General features: G+C 46.0%; 2 protein-coding genes and 1 long non-coding RNA gene across 5 annotated transcripts in view; 2 read left to right on the top strand and 1 right to left on the bottom strand.

The window, feature by feature from the left end:
- LOC134984807 (oocyte zinc finger protein XlCOF6-like) overlaps nt 1-6,122 on the top strand; it is a 121,533-nt gene extending 115,411 nt beyond the window's left edge. For 2 of the 3 annotated variants that reach the window (XM_063950289.1, XM_063950288.1), the window contains exon 6: nt 1,224-6,122. In XM_063950289.1, coding sequence (XP_063806359.1) covers nt 1,224-3,304 — 2,081 coding nt within the window. In that variant the 3' untranslated portion in view covers nt 3,305-6,122. The remainder of the gene's footprint in view (nt 1-1,223) is intronic. The other variant, XM_063950290.1, reaches the window with a different exon arrangement.
- Nucleotides 6,123-7,754: 1,632 nt separating this feature from the next.
- On the top strand, nt 7,755-9,571 carry LOC134984810 (uncharacterized). The gene is made up of 3 exons (XM_063950293.1): nt 7,755-7,879; nt 7,955-9,035; nt 9,444-9,571. The coding sequence occupies exon 2, from the start codon at nt 7,963-7,965 to the stop codon at nt 8,638-8,640; it is 678 nt and encodes a 225-aa protein (XP_063806363.1). The 5' UTR covers nt 7,755-7,879; nt 7,955-7,962; the 3' UTR covers nt 8,641-9,035; nt 9,444-9,571.
- A 13,287-nt stretch (nt 9,572-22,858) lies between these two features.
- LOC134984811 (uncharacterized) lies at nt 22,859-26,886 on the bottom strand. Its single transcript, XR_010191781.1, has 2 exons — nt 26,710-26,886; nt 22,859-23,303 (listed from the first exon to the last, which is right to left on the bottom strand). It is a non-coding gene; the product is annotated as an uncharacterized LOC134984811 (long non-coding RNA).
- Between the last annotated feature and the right edge of the window lie 825 nt (nt 26,887-27,711).

The following is a 27,711-nucleotide window of genomic DNA, read 5'->3' as shown; positions in this document are numbered from 1 at the left end:
GATTTTAGCGCTAACAGGTATATTAGCCCCTGTTATCTGCGTGACCAGTGTAGGGTTTATGCGCGCGTGCTCAGGACGCCCCTCAAAGTGCCTACATTGTGTGTTGCTGAGCCTTCCTGCAGCGCAGCCTGTCAGAGCTGCGCTTCCACCCTTGCGCCGGCAACCCGCTAACCGGGACGCTAGCGCTGTACTCACCACTTTCTTCTGGCTTTGTTAGGGGTTGGCGGCCATGCTGCGGGAGTGAGCAGTTGCCTCGTGGACTTGCGATCAGCAACCTCAGGAGCTCAGTGCCCTGTCAGCGGAGTAGAGAACCATTAACTCTTCAGGAAGTTGGTTTCTATCCTCCCCTCCCCCTAAGTCCCACGAAGCAGGGAGGCTGTTGCCAGCAGCCTTCCTATAACCTAACTAACTCTAGAAAATAAAAAACTAAGAAAACTCCTAGGAGTTCCTCTAGCTGTGACCGGCTCCTCCCGGCACATTTTCTAAACTGAGTCTGGTAGGAGGGGCATAGAGGGAGGAGCCAGCCCACACTATTAAACTCTTAAAGTGCCAGTGGCTCCCAAAGGACCCATCTATACCCCATGGTACTAAATGGACTCAAGTGTCCTCTAGGACCTAAGAGAAAGTTGATTATAATCTAGCAGATGATGATTACAGGATATCATATGGTGTATTGCATGTAAAGTACCTTGTTCCACACCTACTCTGCTGTAGCAATATACATTATATAAGGGTGAGTAACACATGTACAGGCTTACCAGCGTATGAGCACACACATAAAGGAATACTACCTTACCAATGCTTCCAGGAGTAACGTTAGGAGACATTTCTCTGATCCATCAGCTCATATGACTGATGTTATTGTTCATCTAGAATCTCCAATTCATACGATATGTTCCCCATCCATTGTTTTACATTGGTGCTGACATAGGACTTGGCGAGTGACTACATCTCCATTTATACTTTATGGATAGTTACCAGTACAAGAGAGCGATATATCTAAGTCTTATTATAATATTACATTTGTTATTGGGAGTGTTCTCAGGAGGGTGGACACAATGATAGTCTGAGACACAATATTATAAAGCCTTCAGTAAAAGTTATGTTTTATTATACACACACATTTACAATTAAGTGCCCCAGAGAGTCATCTTCTCCTATTGTTTACAAGATTAATATTGTTACAGAAAATGTCACATTTCCATAATGTGTTTTATTTCCAGCAGATGGACACACAAGCAGAAATATCTCAGAAGGACATCTAATGTTATCCCCGGATTGTGACATAAAAGATAATGATAGTAGACAGGATTCTCCAGGAGATAACCCCATTACCCCAATTATACATCCAGCTCTATCAGCTGATCCCGGGAAATGTTGTCCTGATCACTCTGATATTGGTGCATCTGTCACAGCTCTGACAGTAGATACAGTGTTTCCGTGTTCTATAGATGCCAAATGTTTTACAAAGAACACAAAGCCTAATAACCCACACACAGGTAAGGCAGGTGAGAGGCCACTGATATGTTCTGAGTGTGGGAAATGTTTTACATACAAATCACAACTTGTTAATCATCACGGAAGTCACACAGGTGAGAAGCCATTTCCATGTTCTGAGTGTGGGAAATGTTTTGCACTTAAATCACATCTTGTTAGACATCAGAGAAGTCACACAGGTGAGAAGCCATTTTCTTCTTCTGAGTGCGGGAAATGTGTTACACAAAAATCACAACTTGTTACCCATCAGCAAAGTCACACAGGTGAGAAGGCATTCCCATGTTCTGAGTGTGGGAAATGTTGTGTAAGTAAATCACATCTTGTTATGCATCACAGAAGTCACACAGGTGAGAAGCCATTTCCATGTTCTGAGTGTGGGAAATGTTTTGTAAGTAAATCACAACTTGTTACACATCTGCGCAGTCACACAGGTGAGAAGCCTTTTCCATGTTCTGAGTGTGGGAAATGTTTTGTAAGTAAATCACAACTTGTTACACATCTGCGCAGTCACACAGGTGAGAAGCCTTTTCCATGTTCTGAGTGTGGGAAATGTTTTGTATGGAAATCAGATCTTGTTATGCATCACAGAAGTCACACAGGTGAGAAGCCATTTTCTTGCTCTGAGTGTGGGAAATGTTTTACACAGAAATCACAACTTGTTAGACATCAGAGAAGTCACACAGGTGAGAAGGCATTTCCATGTTCTGAGTGTGGGAAATGTTTTGCACACAAATCAGTTCTTGTTACCCATCAGCAAAGTCACACAGGTGAGAAGGCATTTCCATGTTCTGAGTGTGGGAAATGTTTTACACAGAAATCACAACTTGTTAGACATCAGAGAAGTCACACAGGTGAGAAGGCATTTCCATGTTCTGAGTGTGGGAAATGTTTTGCACACAAATCAGTTCTTGTTAGACATCAGCGAAGTCACACTGGTGAGAAGCCATTTCCATGTACTGAGTGTGGGAAATGTTTTGTAAGTAAATCACAACTTGTTACACATCTGCGCAGTCACACAGGTGAAAAGCCTTTTCCATGTTCTGAGTGTGGGAAATGTTTTGTAAGTAAATCACAACTTGTTACACATCTGCGCAGTCACACAGGTGAGAAGCCTTTTCCATGTTCTGAGTGTGGGAAATGTTTTGTAAGTAAATCACAACTTGTTACACATCTGCGCAGTCACACAGGTGAGAAGCCTTTTCCATGTTCTGAGTGTGGGAAATGTTTTGTATGGAAATCAGATCTTGTTATGCATCACAGAAGTCACACAGGTGAGAAGCCATTTTCTTGCTCTGAGTGTGGGAAATGTTTTACACAGAAATCACAACTTGTTAGACATCAGAGAAGTCACACAGGTGAGAAGCCATTTTCTTGCTCTGAGTGTGGGAAATGTTTTACACGGAAATCACAACTTGTTACCCATCAGCAAAGTCACACAGGTGAGAAGGCATTTCCATGTTCTGAGTGTGGGAAATGTTTTGAACACAAATCACATCTTGTGAGACATCAGAGAAGTCACACAGGTGAGAAGCCATTTTCTTGCTCTGAGTGTGGGAAATGTTTTGCACACAAATCAGTTCTTGTTATACATCAGAGAAGTCACACAGGTGAGAAGCCATTTTCTTGCTCTGAGTGTGGGAAATGTTTTACATACAAATCACAACTTGTTTCCCATCAGCAAAGTCACACAGGTGAGAAAGCATTTCCATGTTCTGAGTGTGGGAAATCTTTTGCACACAAATCAGTTCTTATTAGACATCAGCGAAGTCACACAGGTGAGAAGTCCTTTCTATACTCTGAGACATAAATCATCAGAATCAGCTTTATTGGCCAGGTTTACTCGCCTACACTAGGAATTGTTTGTGGTACAATGCATCGCCAAGCAGCAACATGAAAGGGAAATACATGGCATAAGAAGGGGGAAAAACATAGCATACATTACACATATGAGTTCATACTGCACATTGCAACTGTACAATAGACTCAACATATTATACATGTAAGACTAGAGACGAAGGCTGCTTGGCAGAGCAGCACTGAGGCGCCAACTAGAACTCAAACAATGCACATAATACAGAAGATTTAAGTATTACACATCAAAAGATAAACCAGACAGACAAAAAAAAAAGACACAGAAAGAATAATGCAGCATTGGTGTAGGTATTTTGAGTAATAACTTCCATGGGCTGTGTATTCCACCCTCACAGGGTACCAGGTGCGGCAGCCATCTTCGGCGCACTGCGTAGGAGTACCCTGGGTGGAGTAGTCCATCCTTGAGGGGTAGGCCTGTAAGGTACTACTGATGTTCTCTGCCAGAGGGTTAGTGGGCATAGTCCTGGTGATTTCATTTTCGAGGTTTGATGAGTCCTCATAATGGTCTGGATTTCTTTCTTGATGTTGTTGCTTAGAGATAGGAATGCTTTGAGCATTTTAACGCACAGCTGTGCATGGCTGAAGCTATAGATATATATACACACAATAGACATCACTCAGATTGTACACAATAGACATCACTCAGGTGAGGAACCATTTTAATCTTCTGGAATATACTCATCATTGCCATGCGTTGTTCTTCATGGTTCTTATCCTATCTCCTATGCTTTTTGTAATATACATGTTACCACTGGGTGAAATAATCAGATGTCATACCATCGTCTACCACTGCTATGCAGATGACCTGTCTTTGCTCTAGGTACTGAGAACCCAGTACCAATCCTAAATGGTTGTCTAGCTGAGCTCCAGGTGTGGGTGATGCCAGTTAGCTGTGATTCAGTCCTGGTGAAACAGGTCTTTAAGCTCACCAACAAAGAGCAGGGCTGCAGCTCCGCTTTACCTACCAACCAGACTTTGTTAGGAATGTCTGTTTGTTTTGCTTTGAATTCTCATTCCTGCCTCTAGAGGTCTCACTTGCTGCCTCAGGTCCGAATGGCAGTTGCACACTGTCTCTGCAGGATAATTACCTGATTGTGAGCACCTGGGGTCCAACACCTGGTGCTGCTATTTAACTCCAGCTCACCAGCATCTAGGTGCAGATCATTGTGGTTCCGTCTGGAGTGCGACTGGGCTCTCTCCTGTATTCCTGTCCTGATTCTGCCTTATCTACATCTTGGAGACATTCCCTGCAGTTTGCTGGTTCGTGTGCCTTGCTTCAAGACTTTTAACCCTGCCGGTTCAGCATCTGCATTCCTGGACTATTATTTGCAGTCTGTTTCCACCCCTGACTGATTACTACGTTTTTGGTATGTTATTTTTCCCCTGCTTGATTTAAACCCAGATACCTTCATGTTTATTTCTCATCTGTGTTTAACCTGGATTATACCAATATTCAAGCATAACCTTCCTCCTTGTTTATATTACCAGCCATTACTATTATTTGGAAATATCATGTTCGGTTTCATGTAATCAAGGATCCAGTTTATATTTATTTTTGCTACCATTTTTTCCACAATAAACCTTACTTAATTCTCACCTGGCTTCAGCTGACCTCATTTCAAGTATGCACACACAGAGAACCCTAGTAATCGTTACAGAATGATCTGCCCAAATCAATGTGTGCAGGAGTTTTGAGGTACAGCTGAATCTCATAAGATGGCTTTACTTCAGAGAAATTCCCTGCCTCTCGAGTTTATGCCGTTTGTGAGTTCTACATTGCTGGTGGATTTCAGAGAGAAACTGGAGAATATTCAAACCCTGTCCTCAGTGATACTGGGGTATATGCAATAGCGGGCGAATCGCGTCATTTTTTCCGCCCGTTTAAAATTCGCCTGCACTCGCCAGCCGCAGCCCTGCCGCCGGGACCATGAATTCACCATATGCAATGTAAAACGGATTCGACCCACCCCCAGGCGGATAACGGCCAATCGGCGAGTAGTGGGCGTCCCGAATTCGACTTCCCGCCGGAAGCAGCCCTTTATTAGGGCTTGTTTGCTGCGTGCTCTGCAGCCATTTTGTGAACCTGCAGAGAGGTGTGAGGAGGTGCAGAGCTAGCAATTTGGTTGTTTGCTGTGGATATCGTTTGGACACCCCAGCAGGCTTTATTCCAGGACAGTCAGGAGGATACATGTACCCCGGAGGAGAGCCATTTTAGGAGCTTTTACAACATTTGTAGGTAAGTACCACATGTGGGTCTGGTGTTGCATGTATGTGTTTGTGTAGTGGGGGTTGCCATGAGGTGTACATGGGGTGTTTGTGTATGTGTGCAGGTATGTGTATAGCTCCTGCTTGTGTTGCTGCATTTTTTGGGGGAGACTTGTGTTTTGGGGTAGTTTTTCACGTTTTTTTTCTTCTTCTTTAAATGACTTTTTGGGTCTTCTTTTAGCATTGGTGTACCTCCTGAGTGTGCTGGGATGCTTTCTGGCCATTTTGGGGTGATTTGGAGCAAGTTTGGTCGGCCATCTGGCCGACATGTGCTGTCGGCTGTTTGGCAAACATGTGTTTTCCCTCCAGCCATTTTGTGTGTGTCAGCCATTTTGTGTGTCAGCCATTTTGTGTGTGTCAGCCATTTTGTGTGTGTGTGTCAGCCACTGGGGTCCCAGCAGCATGACGTGATTGCATTTAATTATGTAATGTGTGTGTGTGTATGTATATATATATATATATATATATGTGTGTGTGTGTGTGTGTGTGTGTGTGTATATATATATATATATATATATATATATATATTTTTTTTTTATTTTTATTTTTTTTAAACAGAGATGTCAAAGGACAAGCAGACCCGATCCGCCCCTTCCCCCACCCCCTCGGATCTATCCCTGCATAGCAACGAGGAGTGGGAGCCAACCCAGGAGGAGGATACGACCGACCAGGCATGTAGTGACCAGCCGCGGTCGTCAAGGGCCCATGAGAAGTCTAAGAAAAAGCCTAGTAGAAAGGTACTAACCACACCTGTAGACACAAATAGCATCAAACTTTATCCACTCTAGTTTGCGCACTGCCATGCACACCTACAGGTATATGTGCGCAATGCCAGGGATACTGACACTCACAGGTACATACCGATCTTATTAAAAGATTTTTTATTTTTTTTATCCCTAAAGGCAAGAAGCCAGCCAGAGGAGCAGTCGGAGGAGGAAGCCTCTGATGAAGATGCAGGACAGAAAAAGCCGCGTGGACCCAGATACACTGAGGCGGAAAACTGTACCCTAGTGGATTGCGTCGACAGGTCCTACGACGTTTTGTATGGACCAAGGGCACAGAGCACAGCAGCTAAGGTAAAGCGGAACATCTGGGAATCCATCGCCAGTCAAGTCACTGCAATATCTGGAAACCGCCGGAGCACCAGAAATTGCTTGAAGCGGTACAGTGATTGCCACAGACAGACCAAGAAGAAGATGGGGATTCAGCGCCGACATGAGACAGCTACGGGAGGTGGCCCGGCTCTCAATATGAAGTGGCTACCCTGGGAGAACGTTATTAAAAGGCGCATGAACCCTGCCATGGTCGAAGGAGTTCGTGGAGGTGTGGACTCCAGCCGTCCTGCTGGCTTTCCCCAGGAGGAAGAACCGCCCAGAAGAAGGCAGGAGACAAGCCGTCCAAAAGGAGGCCTGATGGTAAGAATACATTCACATGAGCTGTACTTCCCTTTAAAATTTTTGTATGTGCTAATGTGAGTTTTTTTTTCAGACAGGCCTGCCCAGAGGACATCACCTGCGCGCAGGACATTGCCAGCGCACGGACCATCACCTGTGCAGCAGGCATCGGCAGCAGCGCGCGGACCATCACCTGCGCCGCAAGCATCGGGAGCGCACATATCGTCACCTGTGCGCCACAGTTCGTCAACGCGCAGTTTGTCACCTGTGCACCAGACGACATCAGCGCGCAGATTATCACCTGTGCTCCAGACATCAGCGCACAGAACTTCACCTGTGCGCCAGACACTGTCGGCGACCACACCACAAGATGGGCGCCAAACTACAGCTCCTGCGCGCAGGCCATCACCAGATCGTCGTCTCTCCAGGAGCTCTGAGACTGTGACTGAAGAGCCTCAAGACACAACCCTTGTGGACCCATCACCCGATCTGTTTGAGTCTACAGGGTTAACAGACGAGACTTTTCTTGGGTTTGAGGACAGCCATGCAGACGTATCCAGCCAGACCCTTGAAAAGTCTTCCGAAACGAGGACAAGTGAAGCTCCTGGAGCAGCGGCATCACAGGATGGAGAAGGTTTGTATTTATTTTGTGTGGGGGGGGGGGGGGGGTCAGCAGTTGTGTAAAGTTTATTAACTTTCCCAAAAAAATTATTTTGCAAACAGTGGTGCCACGGACCAGCAGCGGACTAGCTTCGGGATTGGTTCCTACTTCAGGCCGGATCTCCTCATACAGGATTCGTCAGAGGATGACGAGGTGGAAGTGCAGGAGGCTCCAGTTACTACATCCCTGTGTGAGTAAATTGAATTGTGAGCCTTCAAACAAATGTATGATGAATGTGTATAATATTTTCTAATTTTCTTTTCAGCTGCCCAAATGCAAGTGGTGGCAGACATCCAGGAAGGGCAGAATCCCTCAACTGTTCAGAGGGTTCACACCCTGGCATCGGAGATTGGGACCCGCCAGGATACGTACACAAATGTCGTGGGAAGCAGACTGGACAATATTGAGAGGACAATGGAGAAGATGTCAAACAGTCTGCTTGAACTGCAGAAGACTCTTTCCGACAGCACGGCCACAATGCTACAGGTCAGAATGCAAGATCAGAGGGATACTATGGAAGTCCTTCACATTCTGGCCGAATCCATGACCCGGCTCGTGGACAACACCTCATGTCTGAAAGAAAGCAATACTAACATGTCGGAGAGCCATCGACAATCTTCATCCAGCCAACAGGTCATCGTAACCACACTGCAGATGATCTATGATAAGCTCCCAGGACCAGCTCATCAACACGCTGGTGATCCACCATATCCGCCGTCGCAAGCCACAAGGACGCCTCGTACCCTTCCTCAAGTACCATCCCAGTACAGACAGTCACAGATGTACCAGGGATATACAGGGATGTATCCCACCCCCCAGATGCCTCCACCACCGGCTGCACAATCTACAGCCGCATGGGCACAGAGGCCCAGTCAACGTACTACCCAGCCTCCCAGGACATCGACGCCCCATCAGGGGGAAGAAGATAATCCGGACAGACTTCCACCATAAACCCGGTCGTATTGTTTTATTTATTTATATATGTTTTTCATGTATCCCTTTCTTCCCCTCCCATTAGTTTTTTTTTTCTTTCTTACTATTGTTTTCTGTGTTGGTCTCCCCCACCCGTGACCGGGTACTACCAAGGAGCTTTGTGTAGGCATACATGCGCGGGCATGTATGCGGGCGCATGTGGTAACGGATGAAAGCTCCTTGTGGCTACATGTATGATGGGCCAAAGAGCTATTCTGATACCACTTTTTTCTTCCAAAAATCCTTTTTGTAATGGTGTACAGTAGGCTTTCATTGTGTGAATTTACTATTCACTAGTCTGTGTTTTTTACTTATTCATAGGATTGGTGGGAAAAATGAAGTGGACGGCATAAATTCGTGTTGTGCGTACCAAGGTGAGTAGAACCATGTTTCAATGTATCTATTCGAGAAACTTTGGCCCGCATGCCTTTGTGGAACCACACAGTCCAGCAATGGGTCATGCTGGGCTGTGTTGTTCCACAAATGTTAGCGTGTCAAAGTGCTGACCACTGACGCCACTATTTCACTTTGAACCGCATGCCTTTGTGGAACCACACAGTCCAGCAATGGGTCATGCTGGGCTGTGTTGTTCCACAAATGTTAGCGTGTCAAAGTGCTGACCACTGACACCACTATTTCACTTTGAACCGCATGCCTTTGTGGAACCACACAGTCCAGCAATGGGTCATGCTGGGCTGTGTTGTTCCACAAATTTTCATGGAAAAGAAATGAACATGAATTTAGTGTGTCTTTAATATACTTTTTTTTTCTTTTCCCCACAGATATCTATATACACAAGAAAAAGAATGTAAAGAAGAACAAACTAATTTTTTGTTTTAATTAACTTTCAAATTTTATTTAAAAAATAAATTCCTTTTTTTTTTTCTTCAATAAACTTTCAAAAATAGAAGTTTCCTGTGGTTTTTATTAAAATTTGAAATGCAGTTGGATTGTACGTAAGTAGGTCGGCCATGGAACATCAGGTGAAATGTCGTGTCTCTTCACATCCACGCCACTTGGGAAGATACACTGCAAGACCTGTGGAAGAGAACAGTTTGAGCTTCCAGATATGGGTAATAGTGTCACCCTGGGACTGGAAAGAAGAGGTACATACAGTCCACACAACACAAGCGGGGAACAGTGGGTCCAAATGCAACCCTCCGGCACTTGCGTCACTACACATCCAAACATTCCCTGACCAGCATTGGTGTTTCATGGAATGTTTGGATGTGTAGTGACGCAAGTGCCGGAGTGCTGCACTTTGGACATTTCGGGGTGATTTTGGACAAAGGGAGTCTTGTTGGTCAATGCATCTCACCTGAGGGGGTTGTCTGCTACATGGCGGAGGTTCAGGTCCACATCACCAGTAGGTCGCCCATGGAACATCGGGTGAAATGGCGTGTCTCCTCACATCCACGCCACTTGGGAAGATACACCGCAGGACCTGTGGAAGAGAACAGTATGAGCTTCCAGATGTGGGTAATAGTGTCACCCTGGGACTGGAAAGAAGAGGTACATACAGTCCACACAACACAAGCGGGTTACAGCGGCCCAAATGCAACCCTCCGGCACTTGCGTCACTACACAACCAAACATTCCCTGACAAGCATTGGTGTATCAGGGAATGTTTGGATGTGCAGTCTTGCAAATGCCGGAGGGCTGCACTTTGGACATGCCGGGGTGATTTTGGACAAGGGATTTTTGGTCAATACATCTCACCTGAGGGGGTTGTCTGCTACATGGCGGAGGGTCAGGTCCACATCACCAGTAGGGTCACCCATGGAACATCAGGTGAAATGTCGTGTCTCCTAAAAATCCACGCCACTTGGGAAGATACATCGCAGGACCTGTGGAAGAGAACAGTATGAGCTTCCAGATGTGGGTAATAGTGTCACCCTGGGACTGGAAAGAAGAGGTACATACAGTCCACACAACACAAGCGGGGAACAGTGGGTCCAAATGCAACCCTCCGGCACTTGCGTCACTACACATCCAAACATTCCCTGACCAGCATTGGTGTTTCATGGAATGTTTGGATGTGTAGTGACGCAAGTGCCGGAGTGCTGCACTTTGGACATTTCGGGGTGATTTTGGACAAAGGGAGTCTTGTTGGTCAATGCATCTCACCTGAGGGGGTTGTCTGCTACATGGCGGAGGTTCAGGTCCACATTACCAGTAGGTCGCCCATGGAACATCGGGTGAAATGGCGTGTCTCCTCACATCCACGCCTCTTGGGAAGATACACCGCAGGACCTGTGGAAGAGAACAGTATGAGCTTCCAGATATGGGTAATAGTGTCACCCTGGGACTGGAAAGAAGAGGTACATACACAGTCCACACAACACAAGCGGGTTACAGCGGCCCAAATGCCACCCTCCGGCACTTGCGTCACTACACATCCAAACATTCCCTGACAAGCATTGGTGTATCAGGGAATGTTTGGATGTGCAGTCTTGCAAATGCCGGAGTGCTGCACTTTGGACATGCCGGGGTGATTTTGGACAAGGGATTTTTGGTCAATGCATCTCACCTGAGGTGGTTGTCTGCTACATGGCGGAGGTTCAGGTCCACATCACCAGTAGGTCGCCCATGGAACATCAGGTGAAATGTCGTGTCTCTCCACATCCACGCCACTTGGGAAGATACACCGCAGGACCTGTGGAAGAGAACAGTTTGAGCTTCCAGATATGGGTAATAGTGTCACCCTGGGACTGGAAAGAAGAGGTACATACAGTCCACACAACACAAGCGGGTTACAGCGGCCCAAATGCCACCCTCCGGCACTTGCGTCACTACACATCCAAACGGGTGGCATTCTGTATGCCGGCGGTCGGGCTCCCGGCGCTCAGTATACCGGCGCCGGGAGCCCGACCGCCGGCATACCGACACTTATTTTCCCTCGTGGGGGTCCACGACCCCCATAGAGGGAGAATAAAATAGTGTGGCGCGCGTAGCGCGCCACCGTGCCCGTAGCGTGGCGAGCGCAGCGAGCCCGCAAGGGGCTCATTTGCGCTCGCCACACTGTCGGTCAGCCGGCGGTCGGGCTCCCGGCGCCGGTATGCTGGGCGCCGGGAGCCCGACCGCCGGCCAGCCGTAGTGAACCCATCCAAACATTCCCTGACAAGCATTGGTGTATCAGTGAATGTTTGGATGTGCAGTCTTGCAAATGCCGGAGGGCTGCACTTTGGACATGCCGGGGTGATTTTGGACAAGGGATTTTTGGTCAATGCATCTCACCTGAGGTGGTTGTCTGCTACATGGCGGAGGTTCAGGTCCACATCACCAGTAGGTCGCCCATGGAACATCAGGTGAAATGTCGTGTCTCTCCACATCCACGCCACTTGGGAAGATACACCGCAGGACCTGTGGAAGAGAACAGTTTGAGCTTCCAGATATGGGTAATAGTGTCACCCTGGGACTGGAAAGAAGAGGTACATACACAGTCCACACAACACAAGCGGGGAACAGTGGGTCCAAATGCAACCCTCCGGCACTTGCGTCACTACACATCCAAACATTCCCTGACAAGCATTGGTGTATCAGTGAATGTTTGGATGTGCAGTCTTGCAAATGCCGGAGGGCTGCACTTTGGACATGCCGGGGTGATTTTGGACAAGGGATTTTTGGTCAATACATCTCACCTGAGGGGGTTGTCTGCTACATGGCGGAGGGTCAGGTCCACATCACCAGTAGGGTCACCCATGGAACATCAGGTGAAATGTCGTGTCTCCTAAAAATCCACGCCACTTGGGAAGATACATCGCAGGACCTGTGGAAGAGAACAGTATGAGCTTCCAGATATGGGTAATAGTGTCACCCTGGGACTGGAAAGAAGAGGTACATACACAGTCCACACAACACAAGCGGGTTACAGCGGCCCAAATGCCACCCTCCGGCACTTGCGTCACTACACATCCAAACATTCCCTGACAAGCATTGGTGTATCAGGGAATGTTTGGATGTGCAGTCTTGCAAATGCCAGAGGGCTGCACTTTGGACATGCCGGGGTGATTTTGGACAAGGGATTTTTGGTCAATGCATCTCACCTGAGGTGGTTGTCTGCTACATGGCGGAGGTTCAGGTCCACATCACCAGTAGGTCGCCCATGGAACATCAGGTGAAATGTCGTGTCTCTCCACATCCACGCCACTTGGGAAGATACACCGCAGGACCTGTGGAAGAGAACAGTATGAGCTTCCAGATATGGGTAATAGTGTCACCCTGGGACTGGAAAGAAGAGGTACATACAGTCCACACAACACAAGCGGGTTACAGCGGCCCAAATGCCACCCTCCGGCACTTGCGTCACTACACATCCAAACATTCCCTGACCAGCATTGGTGTATCAGTGAATGTTTGGATGTGCAGTCTTGCAAATGCCGGAGGGCTGCACTTTGGACATGCCGGGGTGATTTTGGACAAGGGATTTTTGGTCAATACATCTCACCTGAGGGGATTGTCTGCTACATGGCGGAGGGTCAGGTCCACATCACCAGTAGGGTCACCCATGGAACATCAGGTGAAATGTCGTGTCTCCTAAAAATCCACGCCACTTGGGAAGATACATCGCAGGACCTGTGGAAGAGAACAGTATGAGCTACCAGATGTGGGTAATAGTGTCACCCTGGGACTGGAAAGAAGAGGTACATACACAGTCCACACAACACAAGCGGGTTACAGCGGCCCAAATGCAACCCTCCGGCACTTGCGTCACTACACATCCAAACATTCCCTGACCAGCATTGGTGTATCAGTGAATGTTTGGATGTGCAGTCTTGCAAATGCCGGAGGGCTGCACTTTGGACATGCCGGGGTGATTTTGGACAAGGGATTTTTGGTCAATGCATCTCACCTGAGGTGGTTGTCTGCTACATGGCGGAGGTTCAGGTCCACATCACCAGTAGGTCGCCCATGGAACATCAGGTGAAATGTCGTGTCTCTCCACATCCACGCCACTTGGGAAGATACACCGCAGGACCTGTGGAAGAGAACAGTTTGAGCTTCCAGATATGGGTAATAGTGTCACCCTGGGACTGGAAAGAAGAGGTACATACAGTCCACACAACACAAGCGGGTTACAGCGGCCCAAATGCCACCCTCCGGCACTTGCGTCACTACACATCCAAACATTCCCTGACCAGCATTGGTGTATCAGTGAATGTTTGGATGTGCAGTCTTGCAAATGCCGGAGTGCTACACTTTGGACATGCTGGGGTGATTTTGGACAAGGGAGTTTTGGTCAATACATCTCACCTGAGGGGGGGTTGTCTGCTACATGGCGGAGGGTCAGGTCCACATCACCAGTAGGTCGCCTATGGTAGAGTTGGATAAAAGGGTCAAATATTTGCGGGGACCCAACAACAGGATAAAACAGGGGAACGAACTGTACAAACATGGCCTGGGGATATACATCAACAGGATGTAAAACTCTGAAATACATAAATGAAGAGGTTTTTTTTAAAATATTACAATGTCAGTTTACACGATAATACAAATGTTGTCAGTATACTCACAGGCAACTGCAAAAATTTTTTGGATCAATGTCCGCCGGGAATCCTCTCCTTCGTCCATACCCACCGGTAGAGCAGAAGACCGGTTCCCGCGTCGGAAAGCACTGCGACGAAGAGTCACCGGCAAACGGTTTGCGACACATGTTGTGTAAAATACAACATGCATTTACCATGCCGCAAACCTTCGCCGGTGAGTACAAAAGAGCACCGCCGGAAGTGTCTAAACATCGAAACCGGCTTTTAAGTACACCGAAGGCAGGTTCAATTATTTGCCTCGATGCAATGTGTGTCTCTTGGTAACGTTTTTCTGCTCTACCAACAGGATTAGACAATGGGGTCAACAGCCACGGTTTGTTTGGATAACCCGCATCGCCTATAGAAAATATAAAAAAAATGTTAGGTACTTTTAAAAAATAATAAAATAAAAAAATAATAAAAAAAAATTATTAAAATACATACCTAACAGCCAGCCACCAGGCATGTTTCCTGTTTCGAACTTGTCAAACAGCGATGACTGGCTTAGGATGAAGGAGTCGTGAGATGATCCAGGAAATCCCACAAAAATGTTCAAAAATCTCATGTTTACATCACAGACCGCCTGCACGTTCAGGGAATGGAACTGTTTTCGGTTCCGAAAACATTCCTCCGAATTCCGTGGCGGTCTGATCTGCACGTGGGTACAGTCAATCGCGCCCAGCACATTGGGAAATTTGTATTTGTTGAAAAAGCCTAATTTTATCTCACGACATTCGCTGTCCGTCTCTGGAAATGTGATGTACTGGATCGTCAATTTGCGGAAAGCCCTAATGACCTGGGTTATACAGCGCGACAGTGTCGACTGTGAAAAACCGCATGTTTGAGACAGTGTAGGCTGGAATGTGCCTGACGCCAAAAAATGTAACGTCCCCAGCAGTTTCTGAAAACCGCTGATTGCACGATTTGTCCGTGCCCGAGGTTCCAGGTCGGCCTCCAACAGAGCGTACAGCGAATATATGTCGCGAGTCTATAAGCGATAATTTTGTATCACCTCGAACTCGCTGAGATCCTCCAGTTCACGCCTAGTGCGATACTGGCGTGGACGTGGAAATGAAACCCGCAATACTGGCTCACCCAATGCAGACATTTGCTGACCTGGATCCTGATGTTCATCAGCACTTTCTTCCTCCATCATGCTTGCAGCCAGCATGAACATCACAATCTGGTCAGAAAAAGGCTCCATCATTGTAGTCAGTACAAAAATAGGAATGTGTTTTAAAACGCAGGAATTTTCCTAAAAAAACGATTCCACAAGAGAGCTGACTGTAATGGCTCCGCTCCCTGTAGTCTCAAACCCGGGAGTGAGGAGATAGGAGGGGCTTTGCAGAAGTGTATCCTGGGTAAAACTGTGGAATCATGGGTAAATTTCCCTCAGGAGATTGAAGAAAAAAATATTCCTTTAAAAAATCAATTAAATAATACTTGTGAAGCAAAAAAAGACAAACCAAGTAGATAATCCTTTCAAATATAAATAGATATGCTACTAGCAATCCTCAAATATTAAAAAAAATCATGTACTAAAAAATTTTTTTTAGATCCCGCCAGGCAACTGAGGCGGACTGAAATAGTCGAATTTGCGGTCGAAAAGCACTGCTGTCGAATTTCCAAACTTGAATTGAATATGCTTTGGGCGAATTGCAGCATTTGTACCATTGCAGAAAAGTCGAATGCGAAAAAAGTTGAATTTCCAAAAGTCGAATTTTAAAATGTCCGTTTTTTTGCAAAAAGTACTGTACTGCATAGGCAAATTTTTTTGGGGGGGGCGAAAAAGTTCCGGAATTCGACTATTTATGTAATTCGACTGCAATTGCATATACCCCTATGTCTGCTCTGCCTGAATATTCAGTAAGATTACCAGTTCCCTTTAAGGAGACACAGGGAAAAAGGGGAAAAGATCAGTCTGGTGCTCTCAATTCTGGCTGCTGTTTTCCAAGCCTAAGCAAAGGCAAGTTTAGGAGCTTTCCACGACCCAGCCTCTCTGAGGAAGAAAAGAGACATAGGCCCTCATTCCGAGTTGATCGCTCGCAAGGCGATTTTAGCAGAGTTACACACGCTAAGCCGCCGCCTACTGGGAGTGAATCTTAGCTTCTTAAATGTGCGACCGATGTATGCGCAATATTGCGATCACAAACGAGTTAGCAGTTTTTGAGTAGCTTCAGACTTACTCTGCCTGTGCGATCAGTTCAGTGCTTTTCGTTCCTGGTTGACGTCACAAACACACCCAGCATTCGCCCAGGCACTCCCACCGTTTCTCCGGCCACTCCTGCGTTTTTTCCGGAAACGGTAGCGTTTTCAGCCACACGCCCATAAAACGCCGTGTTTCCGCCCAGTAACACCCATTTCCTGTCAATCACAATGCGAACGTCGGAGCGATGAAAAAGCCGTGAGTAAACTTACTTTCTTCATAGCAAAGTTACTTGGCGCAGTCGCAGTGCGAACATTGCGCATGCGCACTTAGAGAATTCTCACTGCGATGCGATGAAAAACTCCGAGCGAACAACTCGGAATGAGGGCCATAGAAGGGATAAGAAGCTCTGTTTTTATTGCGGCAGGTCGGGACATTTTATTCAGTTATGTCCTGCTCGCAAACATAAAAAGAGCTTTCCTCATTCTGCCATAGTGCCAAATTCTGCACTGTGGTGCTCAAATTTTGAAAGGAGGGGTGTCCGGCCAAGTGACCCCAGGAGGGGTGTCCGGCCAAGCGACCCCAGGAGGGGTGTCCGGCCCAGCGACCCCAGGAGGGGTGTCCGGCCCAGCGACCCCAGGAGGGGTGTCCGGCCCAGCGACCTCAGGAGGGGTGTCCGGCCCAGCGACCCCAGGAGTGGTGTCTGGCCAAGCGACCCCAGGAGGGGTGTCCGGCCAAGCGACCCCAGGAGGGGTGTCCAGCCCAGCAACCCCAGGAGGGGTGTCCGGCCCAGCGACCCCAGGAGGGGTGTCCGGCCCAGCGACCCCCGGAGGGGTGTCCGGCCCAGCGACCCCAAGAGGGGTGTCCGGCCCAGCGACCCCAGGAGGGGTGTCCGGCCCAGCGACCCCAAGAGGGGTGTCCGGCCCAGCGAACCCAGGAGGGGTGTCTGGCCCAGCGAACCCAGGAGGGATTTCCGTCCATGCTGCCCTTGCCTTCGGGCATGAGGTCCCTGCTGCCCTTGCCTTCGGGCATGAGGTCCCTGCTGCCCTTGCCTTCGGGCATGAGGTCCCTGCTGCCCTTGCCTTCGGGCATGAGGTCCCTGCTGCCCTTGCCTCTGGGCACGAGGGACCTGCTGCCCTTGCCTCACGGCACGAGGTCCCTGCTGCCTTTGCCTCACGGCACGAGGTCCCTGCTGCCCTTGCCTCACGGCATGAGGTCCCTGCTGCCCTTGCCTCACGGCATGAGGTCCCTGTTGCCCTTGCCTCACGGCATGAGGTCCCTGTTGCCCTTGCCTCACGGGTCACTCAGTCATCCAAGTCCGCCTTGCCAGAAGTCCGAGAGGTGTCCGCCTTGCCAGAGGTCCGAGAGGTGTCCACCTTTCCAGAGGTCCGAGAGGTGTCCGCCTTTCCAGAGGTCCGAGAGGTGTCCGCCTTGCCAGAGGTCCGAGAGGTGTCCGCCTTGCCAGAGGTCCGAGAGGTGTCCGCCTTGCCAGAGGTCCGAGAGGTGTCCGCCTTGCCAGAGGTCCGAGGGGTGTCCGCCTTGCCAGAGGTCCGAGAGGTGTCCGCCTTGCCAGAGGTCCGAGAGGTGTCCGCCTTGCCAGAGGTCCGAGAGGTGTCCGCCTTGCCAGAGGTCCGAGAGGTGTCCGCTTTGCCAGAGGTCCGAGAGGTGTCCGCTTTGCCAGAGGTCCGAGAGGTGTCCGCCTTGCCAGAGGTCCGAGAGGTGTCCGCCTTGCCAGAGGTCCGAGAGGTGTCCGCCTTGCCAGAGGTCCGAGAGGTGTCCGCCTTGCCAGAGGTCCGAGAGGTGTCCGCTTTGCCAGAGGTCAGAGAGATGTCCGCCTTGCCAGAGGTCCGGCCAAGGCCTGTCCAGCCCCAGGAGGGGGTTCTGCCTGTCCAGCCCCAGGAGGGGGTTCTGCCTGTCCAGCCCCAGGAGTGGGTTCTGCCTGTCCAGCCCCAGGAGGGGGTTCTGCCTGTCCAGCCCCAGGAGGGGGTTCTGCCTGTCCAGCCCCAGGAGGGGGTTCCGCCTGTCCAGCCCCAGGAGGGGGTTCCGCCTGTCCAGCCCCAGGAGGGGGTTCCGCCTGTCCAGCCCCAGGAGGGGGTTCCGCCTGTCCAGCACCAGATAGAGGTGCCTGCCATGCCCGAGATCCAAGATTTGCCCGAGGTATCTGCCCAGCCGAGGCCATCTGAGACTTCCCTGTCTAAGGTGCAAGAAGAGTCCGTCTTGTCTGAGAGGCCACAGTTGTCTATCCTCCCTGATGTAAAATCTAATTTGGAAAGCCAAGTCGTTGAGGAACTGCCTTACTTTTATGGAAATATCTCTCACTGTTTAGCCCTCTTCAGATATTATCTGAGTTTTGATGACTTGTCCCCTATTGATATCATTGCTAACATATGTATGAGGTTCAGAGGGAGGGCCTTGAAGTGGGTAAATGGTCTTATAGATGACGAAGATCCAGTTTTACAAGATTTGCCCGCTTTCCTCAAGGCAGTGTCCGAAAGATTCAGTCCACCAACTGTCCTCTCTCTCCTAGATGAATCTATTAAAGTGTGCCCGTCTGAGAACCTGCCTTTGCAGTCTGGGGAGCACCCTCAGTTTTTCAGATGTGGGCAGGTATCGCTAGGTGTTCACGCAGATTGCTCGGCAAGTTTGGCATCTACAAGTTTACCATCCGCTCTTGATTCCATCCAGGAAAATAAAAGGTCAGTTCTGCCGCTGGGTTGTGGCTCCGATTCTGAGAGCGAGCTTCTGGTTGATCCTAGACTCATTATTGATGGACCTGTATTGCCAAATAGTGTTTTTGTGACACCTTCAAATAGGTTTAGGCAACCCAGAAAGAGAAGAGGAAAAAAGAAGAGAAGGTGAACTTTGAGGCGTCTGGAATCCGCCTGTTTAAGGGGGGGATAATGTTAGGAATGTCTGTTTGTTTTGCATTGCATTATCTCATTCCTGCCTCTAGGGGTCTCACTTGCTGCCTCAGATCCGAATGGCAGTTGCTCACTGTCTCTGCAGGATAATTACCTGATTGTGAGCACCTGGGGTCCAACACCTGGTGCTGCTATTTAACTCCAGCTCACCAGCATCTAAGTGCAGATCATTGTGGTTCCGTCTGGAGTGCGACTGGGCTCTCTCCTGTATTCCTGTCCTGATTCTGCCTTATCTACATCTTGGAGACATTCCCTGCAGTTTGCTGGTTCATGTGCCTTGCTTCAAGACTTCTAACCCTGCCGGTTCAGCATCTGCATTCCTGGACTATTATTTGCAGTCTGTTTCCACCCCTGACTGATTACTACGTTTTTGGTATGTTATTTTTCCCCTGCTTGATTTAAACCCGGATACCTTCATGTTTATTTCTCATCTGTGTTTAACCTGGATTATACCAATATTCAAGCATAACCTTCCTCCTTGTTTATATTACCAGCCATTACTATTATTTGGAAATATCATGTTCGGTTTCATGTAATCAAGGATCCAGTTTATATTTATTTTTGCTACCATTTTTTCCACAATAAACCTTACTTAATTCTCACCTGGCTTCAGCTGACCTCATTTCAAGTATGCACACACAGAGAACCCTAGTAATCGTTACAAACTTGGGGGTTTAGAGTTACAAAATGCTGATCATGTGCGGAATCTTGGTGTCCTGTATGGTGGAGTGACACTTAGACATCAGTATCTGCCACAATCAGATCCTCATCTGAGGAACATAGCCAGACTCCAGCACTTTATTCCCTCAGAAGATCTTCCTACAGTCATACATTCACTTGTATCATCACACATAGACTACTGCAATGTCCTCTACCTTGGTCTCCCATCAATAGAATTGCACCGCTTGTAGCTTATACAGAATTCAGCAGCCAGTCTGTTACCTAACCAGCCCGTTCCTGCCACATAACACCCATTCTCTGCTCCCTTCACCGGCTACCTGTAAGATGGTGACTCTATTACATAATCTTACTGACTCCCAATCCTACATGACCAGGATCCATGGTACCAGAAGCAGCTTCTGCCTCCTTACTGCCCAGTTACTTCCACCTGCAGATGTAGGACTGTTACCAGCAGTACCAAGAATCCTCAAGCAGTGCTGAGAGGTCAGGGGGAAGACCGGGTGGTGGCACTAGTGCTGTAGTAGGGGCTGCCGGAGGCAGTATCTGTGAGAATCTTGTCCTCCAACAGCGCTAAGGTGTCAGAGGGGAGACAGGGTGGTGGCAGTAGTGGGGGGAGGCGGGGCGGGTGGCAGTTGGGGGAGATGTGGCAGTAGCAGAGATGGGGCAGTGGCAATAGTGGGGGAGACAGGGCAGATGGCCGCAGTGCAGTACCAGGGGCTGCTGGAGGCAGCAAAGAGGTGTATGGGTCCCACACAGAATCAGTTGATAATTAGACCTAATGATGATTATGCTTCCTTATTTCTAATTAATCCCTTGTATGTGTTACTGTTATTTGCTGTCAGCCTTTATGTGTGTTCTGTGTAATAATCCTGAAAGTAGTGCTGCTACCGATCTCATATCATTTGTAGTAACTTGGAAAAGATGAGATATGAGGTGCACTCTGGAAGCTTATAGGGGGTTACTCAGAGATGAACACAGATGTGACATCACGCAGCCCACCGGAAAATGGTCCCGGCCCGCCCGCATTCACCCCTCAGGGATGTGACCGCAATGTGTGTGTCTGTGCGGCCGCTGCGCATGTGCATATTGCCACCACCAGCAAACTGCTGCGGGCCGCTATTGCGGCTGGGTCTGAATGACCCCCATAGGGTTTTGGCTCCTGATATGTAGCTGTTTTACTTACCTGCAATACTATAATGTAACTTGAATTGTTTCTGTGATTTAAACAATATTTTATCCATGTTGTGCAGAGTAAAGTATTTTTTAAGTTTAAAATATAGAGAAAAATCTGTGTATTAAAGATATGAAATAAAGTTTGATTTCTGTTGAGTCTTTTTATGTGTCTGTGTATTATCTTATTTCCAAATAATTGTTGCTATAGTGACAGAAACAATTTCCTGTTAATGTGTCACTTGTAGTGTTACTTTTGTGTCCAGCGGGTGGGCTCGGAAATGTTATCCTTTTCCTCGCAGCCCCAGTTGCTGGAGAAAATGAAGGAGGAGCTGTTGACGGGTCACGTTCCACTTGAGCTGACAATTTTCTCACCAGCAGGTCTTTCCACCTCTGCAGACTTGTGTCTGGAAAGAGAGATACAACGTAGGCTTTAAACCTAGGATCGAGCACGGTGGCCAAAATGTAGTGCTCTGATTTCAACAGATTGACCACCCTTGAATCCTGGCAAAGCGAATGAAGGGCTCCATCCACAAGTATTTCCAGGGAAGACGTTAAGACCGAGGGACTATGCACAGGCCCAAATGATAATTGTTTTATGATCCTTCTATGTATGAACCAACCGATAGAGGGAATAATCCAAAAGTGTTAATACCAAAGATTAGCTAATCTGGTTGGAGGTGCGCCATTAAGCAAATTGCAATGACTGGTTAGGGGGTTTAGAAAAAAACGCTAGTGGGCTTATATCTAAAGAAGCCTTAATGTGTGGCGCACTCTTTTTCTTTGTTTCATGAATAAATTAAAACATAACTTTTATTTTTATTTAAGATAGATTTTTCAATAGGCATGAAATAAGTACCAACCAAGTATATCATTGTAAAACCCTGTACCAGATCAGAATCCTCAATCACATGTGTTACCCATTCAGTACATATATAAATTGATAATTGACCACATCACAAAGATATGCACATTGAATAAAACAATATTGTTGGTAATAAAAGGTGTTCTCCTGTGACTGAGCATATCATGTGTAACCCTGTAACAGAGAACAGTTCTCTAAGGCATGCATATCCAATTCTACACCTTTGTATCAATTCTGTGACAATATTGTTATTGAGAAGGGATGTTCCCTGTAACAAGGTATACAATATGAAACCCTGTCACAGAGCGAGGTATACATTATATTATCCCAAGGTTAGTGCATAGATAATATCCAGCTTTCTGCCTGTTTCATTCCAAAGGCCTGCTAAGTTGTCCCAACATGCATCTACACAATACTATTGCCAATCACTGAGTGACGCCTGATATAAATATAAATCAGTCAGATAACGAGTAGTAACCAGTGACTAGTAATGACGTCTGTATGTAATGAGTCCACAAATCAGGAGAACCAGCTTTCTGTATCTCCAGCACCCGCTACAGAAATATAACATCTGAAGAATGAATGAGGTTGGGGAGAGAGTAGCAGCCTGTAATAATGATAATATATGCTGTTATATAACAGTGCTATAACCATTCTTCTGGTAGAGATCCTTCCTCTGATAGATATAAAGAAGCTCTGGTGTATATAGGCTGAATCCCTCTTCTACTTTTATCCCATGTGCCGTGGGACAGTGACTGGGAACAATGAGAGCAGGGAAAGCACCAGCACCAGAGCAGAAGGAAAGAGAAAGTGCAGCAGCTTCTGCTGTCCCCGGGATCAGTCGCTCCTGATAATGTCTATTTATCATAAAAGAATTAGGGAGTCTCCATTGTAATGATATTCAGCATATACAATTTATTATCAAATAAGAGGCCACGCCCATTATTCTGTGCAGAAGAGCGTGACCCAAGACAGACTTCATCAATGATACCTGTGTCTTCAGGACATTTAGGTTTACATATATATATAGTACATGATTATACAATAATTCATAACTGATTAATCAATGGGGTGTGTATCTAGATATCATGGGGAACATGGAATGATTGACGGGGAATAACCGGAAGTGCCAAAGATGGTCAGTTGAGCTAATTGCACGGCCCGATCTTCTCCTGAAGATGGCAGACTGGCTCCATGAGTCTTGGATCTCCCATTCACATCAATTGGACTTCTCAGTAGGTCTTGTCAGCATAAAGGTCATTCTTGTTCATCATGGCATGTTGTTTGTCCAAAGCAAAGGTCCATCAGATATTCATTATCATGTCCTCTTTCTCCTGACATAAAAACCTCATAAAATGTCATTAAGTTCTGGTTATCTAAATACAAGGGTCTCTATTGATAGATACGAACTCTCTGTCAGGTGATAGAACACAAAGGTCTAGAAGAAAACATTACTGTCTGGAGAATTACCTCTATATTAGAATTGAGATATTAATTACCGATGCTAAAATGCCATATGTTTAAAAGCACAATTTCTGAGGCAAGACAGATGTATATTTGATTTTTCTTCATCATTCCTGCCTTTTGTTTAATCTCTAAACACAACATATAATTAATCAAATATTCATCGTATTTAACTTAATTTTCCCCAAATGAGTGTAGTAGTGTGAGATATGAGATAGGAAAAGGAAAACCCGTTCTCTGGATGCAATCGCCGGCATAAGTCCATTGAGTATCGATGTGAAAAGTCTCAACTCTCCAAAAAACTTGGACAGATGAGGGAAATGAAAGAGGTAGCGACATAATGTGTTCTATTCTTCTTCAACCTAGCGATAAGTTGTGGTTCCTTCTCACTGTGTGTGTGTATTTGGAGCATGAGCATGTAAGCACCTATTAAGAGTATATTTCTGATAATTTACCTATGTGATAATACTACTATATTACTATGTGTGATAATACTACTATATTGCTATGTGTGATAATATTACTATATTGCTATGTGTGATAATACTACTATATTGCTATGTGTGATAATACTACTATATTACTATGTGTGATAATACTACTATATTGCTATGTGTGATAATATTACTATATTGCTATGTGTGATAATACTACTATATTACCTATGTGTGATAATACTACTGTATTGCTATGTGTGATAATACTACTATATTGCTATGTGTGATAATACTACTATATTGCTATGTGTGATAATACTACTATATTGCTATGTGTGAGAATACTACTATATTACTATGTGTGATAATACTACTATATTGCTATGTGTGATACTACAACTATATTGCTATGTGTGATAATACTACTATATTGCTATGTGTGATAAATACTACTATATTGCTATGTGTGATAATACTACTATATTTCTATGTGTGATAAATACTACTATATTGCTATGTGTGATAATACTACTATATTGCTATGTGTGATAATACTACTATATTGCTATGTGTGATACTACTACTATATTGCTATGTGTGATAATACTACTATATTGCTATGTGTGATAAATACTACTATATTGCTATGTGTGATAATACTACTATATTGCTATGTGTGATAATATTACTATATTGCTATGTGTGATAATACTACTATATTGCTATGTGTGATAATACTACTATATTGCTATGTGTGATAATACTACTATATTGCTATGTGTGATAATACTACTATATTGCTATGTGTGATACTACAACTATATTGCTATGTGTGATAATACTACTATATTGCTATGTGTGATAAATACTACTATATTGCTATGTGTGATAATACTACTATATTTCTATGTGTGATAATACTACTATATTGCTATGTGTGATACTACTACTATATTGCTATGTGTGATAATACTACTATATTGCTATGTGTGGCTACTAAAGTGTAGGTAACTGGGATCATTACCATAAGCTTGCTCCGTGACTTCTTTTCGGGCCGTGTGAGTATTTTTTCACACGAGCGTCCAAGGACAGGCAGGCATTTGATTGTTACATAAATTATAAAGATTATAAGAATTATAACAGTGTAATATTTGGTAAAGCAATTTTTTAAATTCTGGCTCCCATCCATCTGAAGGGGTCCCAATCAGCCGATTGGGTCATATGTTCTTGCATATCCTGCAACAACTTATCCTTTTCAATGGGATTATAATTATCTGAGATGTTAAAACAACACATTCCTTTAAATTGTTCACAACCACTTCCTGCTTTAAGTAACCGGTAGTCAATGGCTACCCTATTTTGTATCATACCATCTCTAACTTCTCTAAGTTCTTCATTTATAAGAGCAATAGCCGTACTGGTGGCATTTATGGCTTTAGCCAATCCACAAGCTGTGCTATTTATCACCCTTGTATTATACAGGCTGAGTCCTGGGACTCCTATGAGTGAAAAGGCTAATGCTGAGTATTGTGCCTTGCTAAGTAATAGTAAATCTGATCGGCAATCAGGATCTAAAGATCTTTTTTCTTTACTATGAGACTCCAAAGTAGTTATGTTTGCACGAGCTGCTACAAAAGTGAGTCTACCTAAATAACAAATACCCATGTGATCTACTGGGTAATAAGAATATGCAATATTACCACATATAAAAATAAGCCCATGGGCATGTATATATCAATTCTAGGGCTGCTTATTGTTATCAAGGAAGTACACTTTGGGGTAACCCCTAAAGACTCAAACTGTGGCTTACCACCAACAATATCCCAACAGTTCTTTTCAGATATACTAGGCTGGATCTCCAGCTTATACCTAGTGGTGTGATACTGCCCGGTTTTATCTTCTGGGTTATTGGTCCCTAATGTTTCCATGTTAATGTCTATAAAGGTGATATTTTCCCTGGTAGCAATTCTATCTTCTGCATTTCTTCTATTGTTATTGGAATACATATAAAGCAGGTCTTATAAGCTTCTCCTACATGTTTGGGTGGTACTACACAGAAAGCATTACTATGTACGGCAGCTGGGGCCAGTTCTACAAAGGTGTTCCTCTCATATACTCTAGCTTTTCTCACTGGGCCCTCATAGGGGTTTTCACTTATCGTGTTCTGATTCTTATTTTCTCATTCCTCGGGGAGCCATTCCTGATCATGGATTGTATGGTGTGTGTCTGAGTGTTGTGTCTGATTCCTCTCCTCACCTTCATAACATCATACTATACAATCATTCTGTGGGATTCTCCCACAGTGGGTACAGATACATCTATACACATTTACCATTTTGTGGCACTCGGTCTGTTCTATGGGGGCTCTGACTGTGCGTGCACCTCCAAAGAGCAATGGGTTATCGTGGCACCAATCTATACATCTTTGTTCAGGGTTCCGTCTGCAATATTTACAAATACATCTGGCTATTGGGGGTAGCTGCTGACATCTATTTGGGTATACCTCTTTAGCCTCTCTTTTCTTCCTCTCGTTTCTAGTGTCTAGGGGTGTGATGAGAGGTACATGACTAGGATAAGGATGTATTACCTCCTCAAAGGTCATCAGAGACATAGCCTCTGGGGAAGCCACCTCATGCACTTTATCGGACTGACCCTTCCCTGGGCCCTCAGTCATCCTTGTCAGTAATCCCATCCATATGATTATTCCCAGGCTTACAACCGATACTCCAATCTCGATGGCCCATCTGGATCTTTTCTTCACCTGATTGGGGTTTAGCAACACTGACTGTCCCACATCATTCTCAACATACATCTTACCAAACCAGGCCATTTTTATTACCTCTTAGTCTCTGGTTACTGGGGTTCCTCAAACAGAGCCTGCAAGGCTTTTTCTGGGACTCTGCTCTTCCCGTCCTCAGTCACTTTCTTGCAATGCAATGCATGTATCCAAGCCGATTTCTCTGCAACCTTTACTGCCGTGGGCATGGTCAACAATACTTGGTATGGTCCCTCCCACCTGTCTACAAATGAACCAGAGCGTAAGTAATTTCTAACCATTACAAATTCTCCTGGTTTCACATCATGGCATTTCAAGTCACTTTGATTAGCACCTTTAGAGAGAATTAGTCCCTTGTGTATTTGTTTGAATTGTTCATGCAAGTCTAGGACATATTTTGTGGTTAGATCATGTAGGGTGGAGTGGCTTTCTTTTGGGCCTATCATCAGGTTGGGATGTTTTCCAAATAACACCTCATAATGGGACAGACTGAGAGGAGGTTTGGGTGTCATTCTAATACTGTGTAGTACGATGGGCAGTGCCTCTATCCAGTTTAGGCTTGTCTCTTCTATGACCTTGGAAAGTTTATTCTTTATGGTATAATTAGCTCTCTCCACGAGTCCAGCTGCCTGGGGTCCATAAGGACAATGGAATTTGGACTCTATACCCATGATCCTACACATCACTTGGAAAACCTTACTTGTGAAGTGTGTGCCTTGATCTGACTCAATGATCTCTGGAATACCATATCTAGATACAAATTCTTGTACTAGTTTCTTAGCTGTGAAATGTGCTGTGCAGGCTACCGCTGGTTAGGCCTCAGGTCAACCACTGAAGATGTCAACACAAACAAGTACATATTTGACATTTCTACAGGGTGGTAATTGGATGAAGTCTATCTGTATTGCCTGGAAAGGTCCTCAGGTATGTGGGATATGGGAAATTGGTGCTGGGACAGTCTTACCTGGGTTCTTTCTTAGACAGATAAGGCATGATTGAGCTTTCTTACATGCTGTCACAACTGAGGGCTGGAGACCGTGACTGGGAGCCTCAGTTGTAGGGGCT

This window comes from Pseudophryne corroboree, assembly GCF_028390025.1.
Source record: "Pseudophryne corroboree isolate aPseCor3 chromosome 3 unlocalized genomic scaffold, aPseCor3.hap2 SUPER_3_unloc_82, whole genome shotgun sequence".
NCBI classification, from domain to species: Eukaryota; Metazoa; Chordata; class Amphibia; order Anura; family Myobatrachidae; genus Pseudophryne; species Pseudophryne corroboree.
The sequence above is the reverse complement of the archived record's forward strand: the minus strand, read 5'-3'. Positions and strand labels throughout refer to the sequence as shown.

What these genes read in the sequence shown, in the direction of transcription:
- LOC134984810 (XM_063950293.1), top strand. Translation starts at nt 7,963, where the DNA reads ATGCAAGTGGTGGCAGACATCCAGGAAGGGCAGAATCCCTCAACTGTT.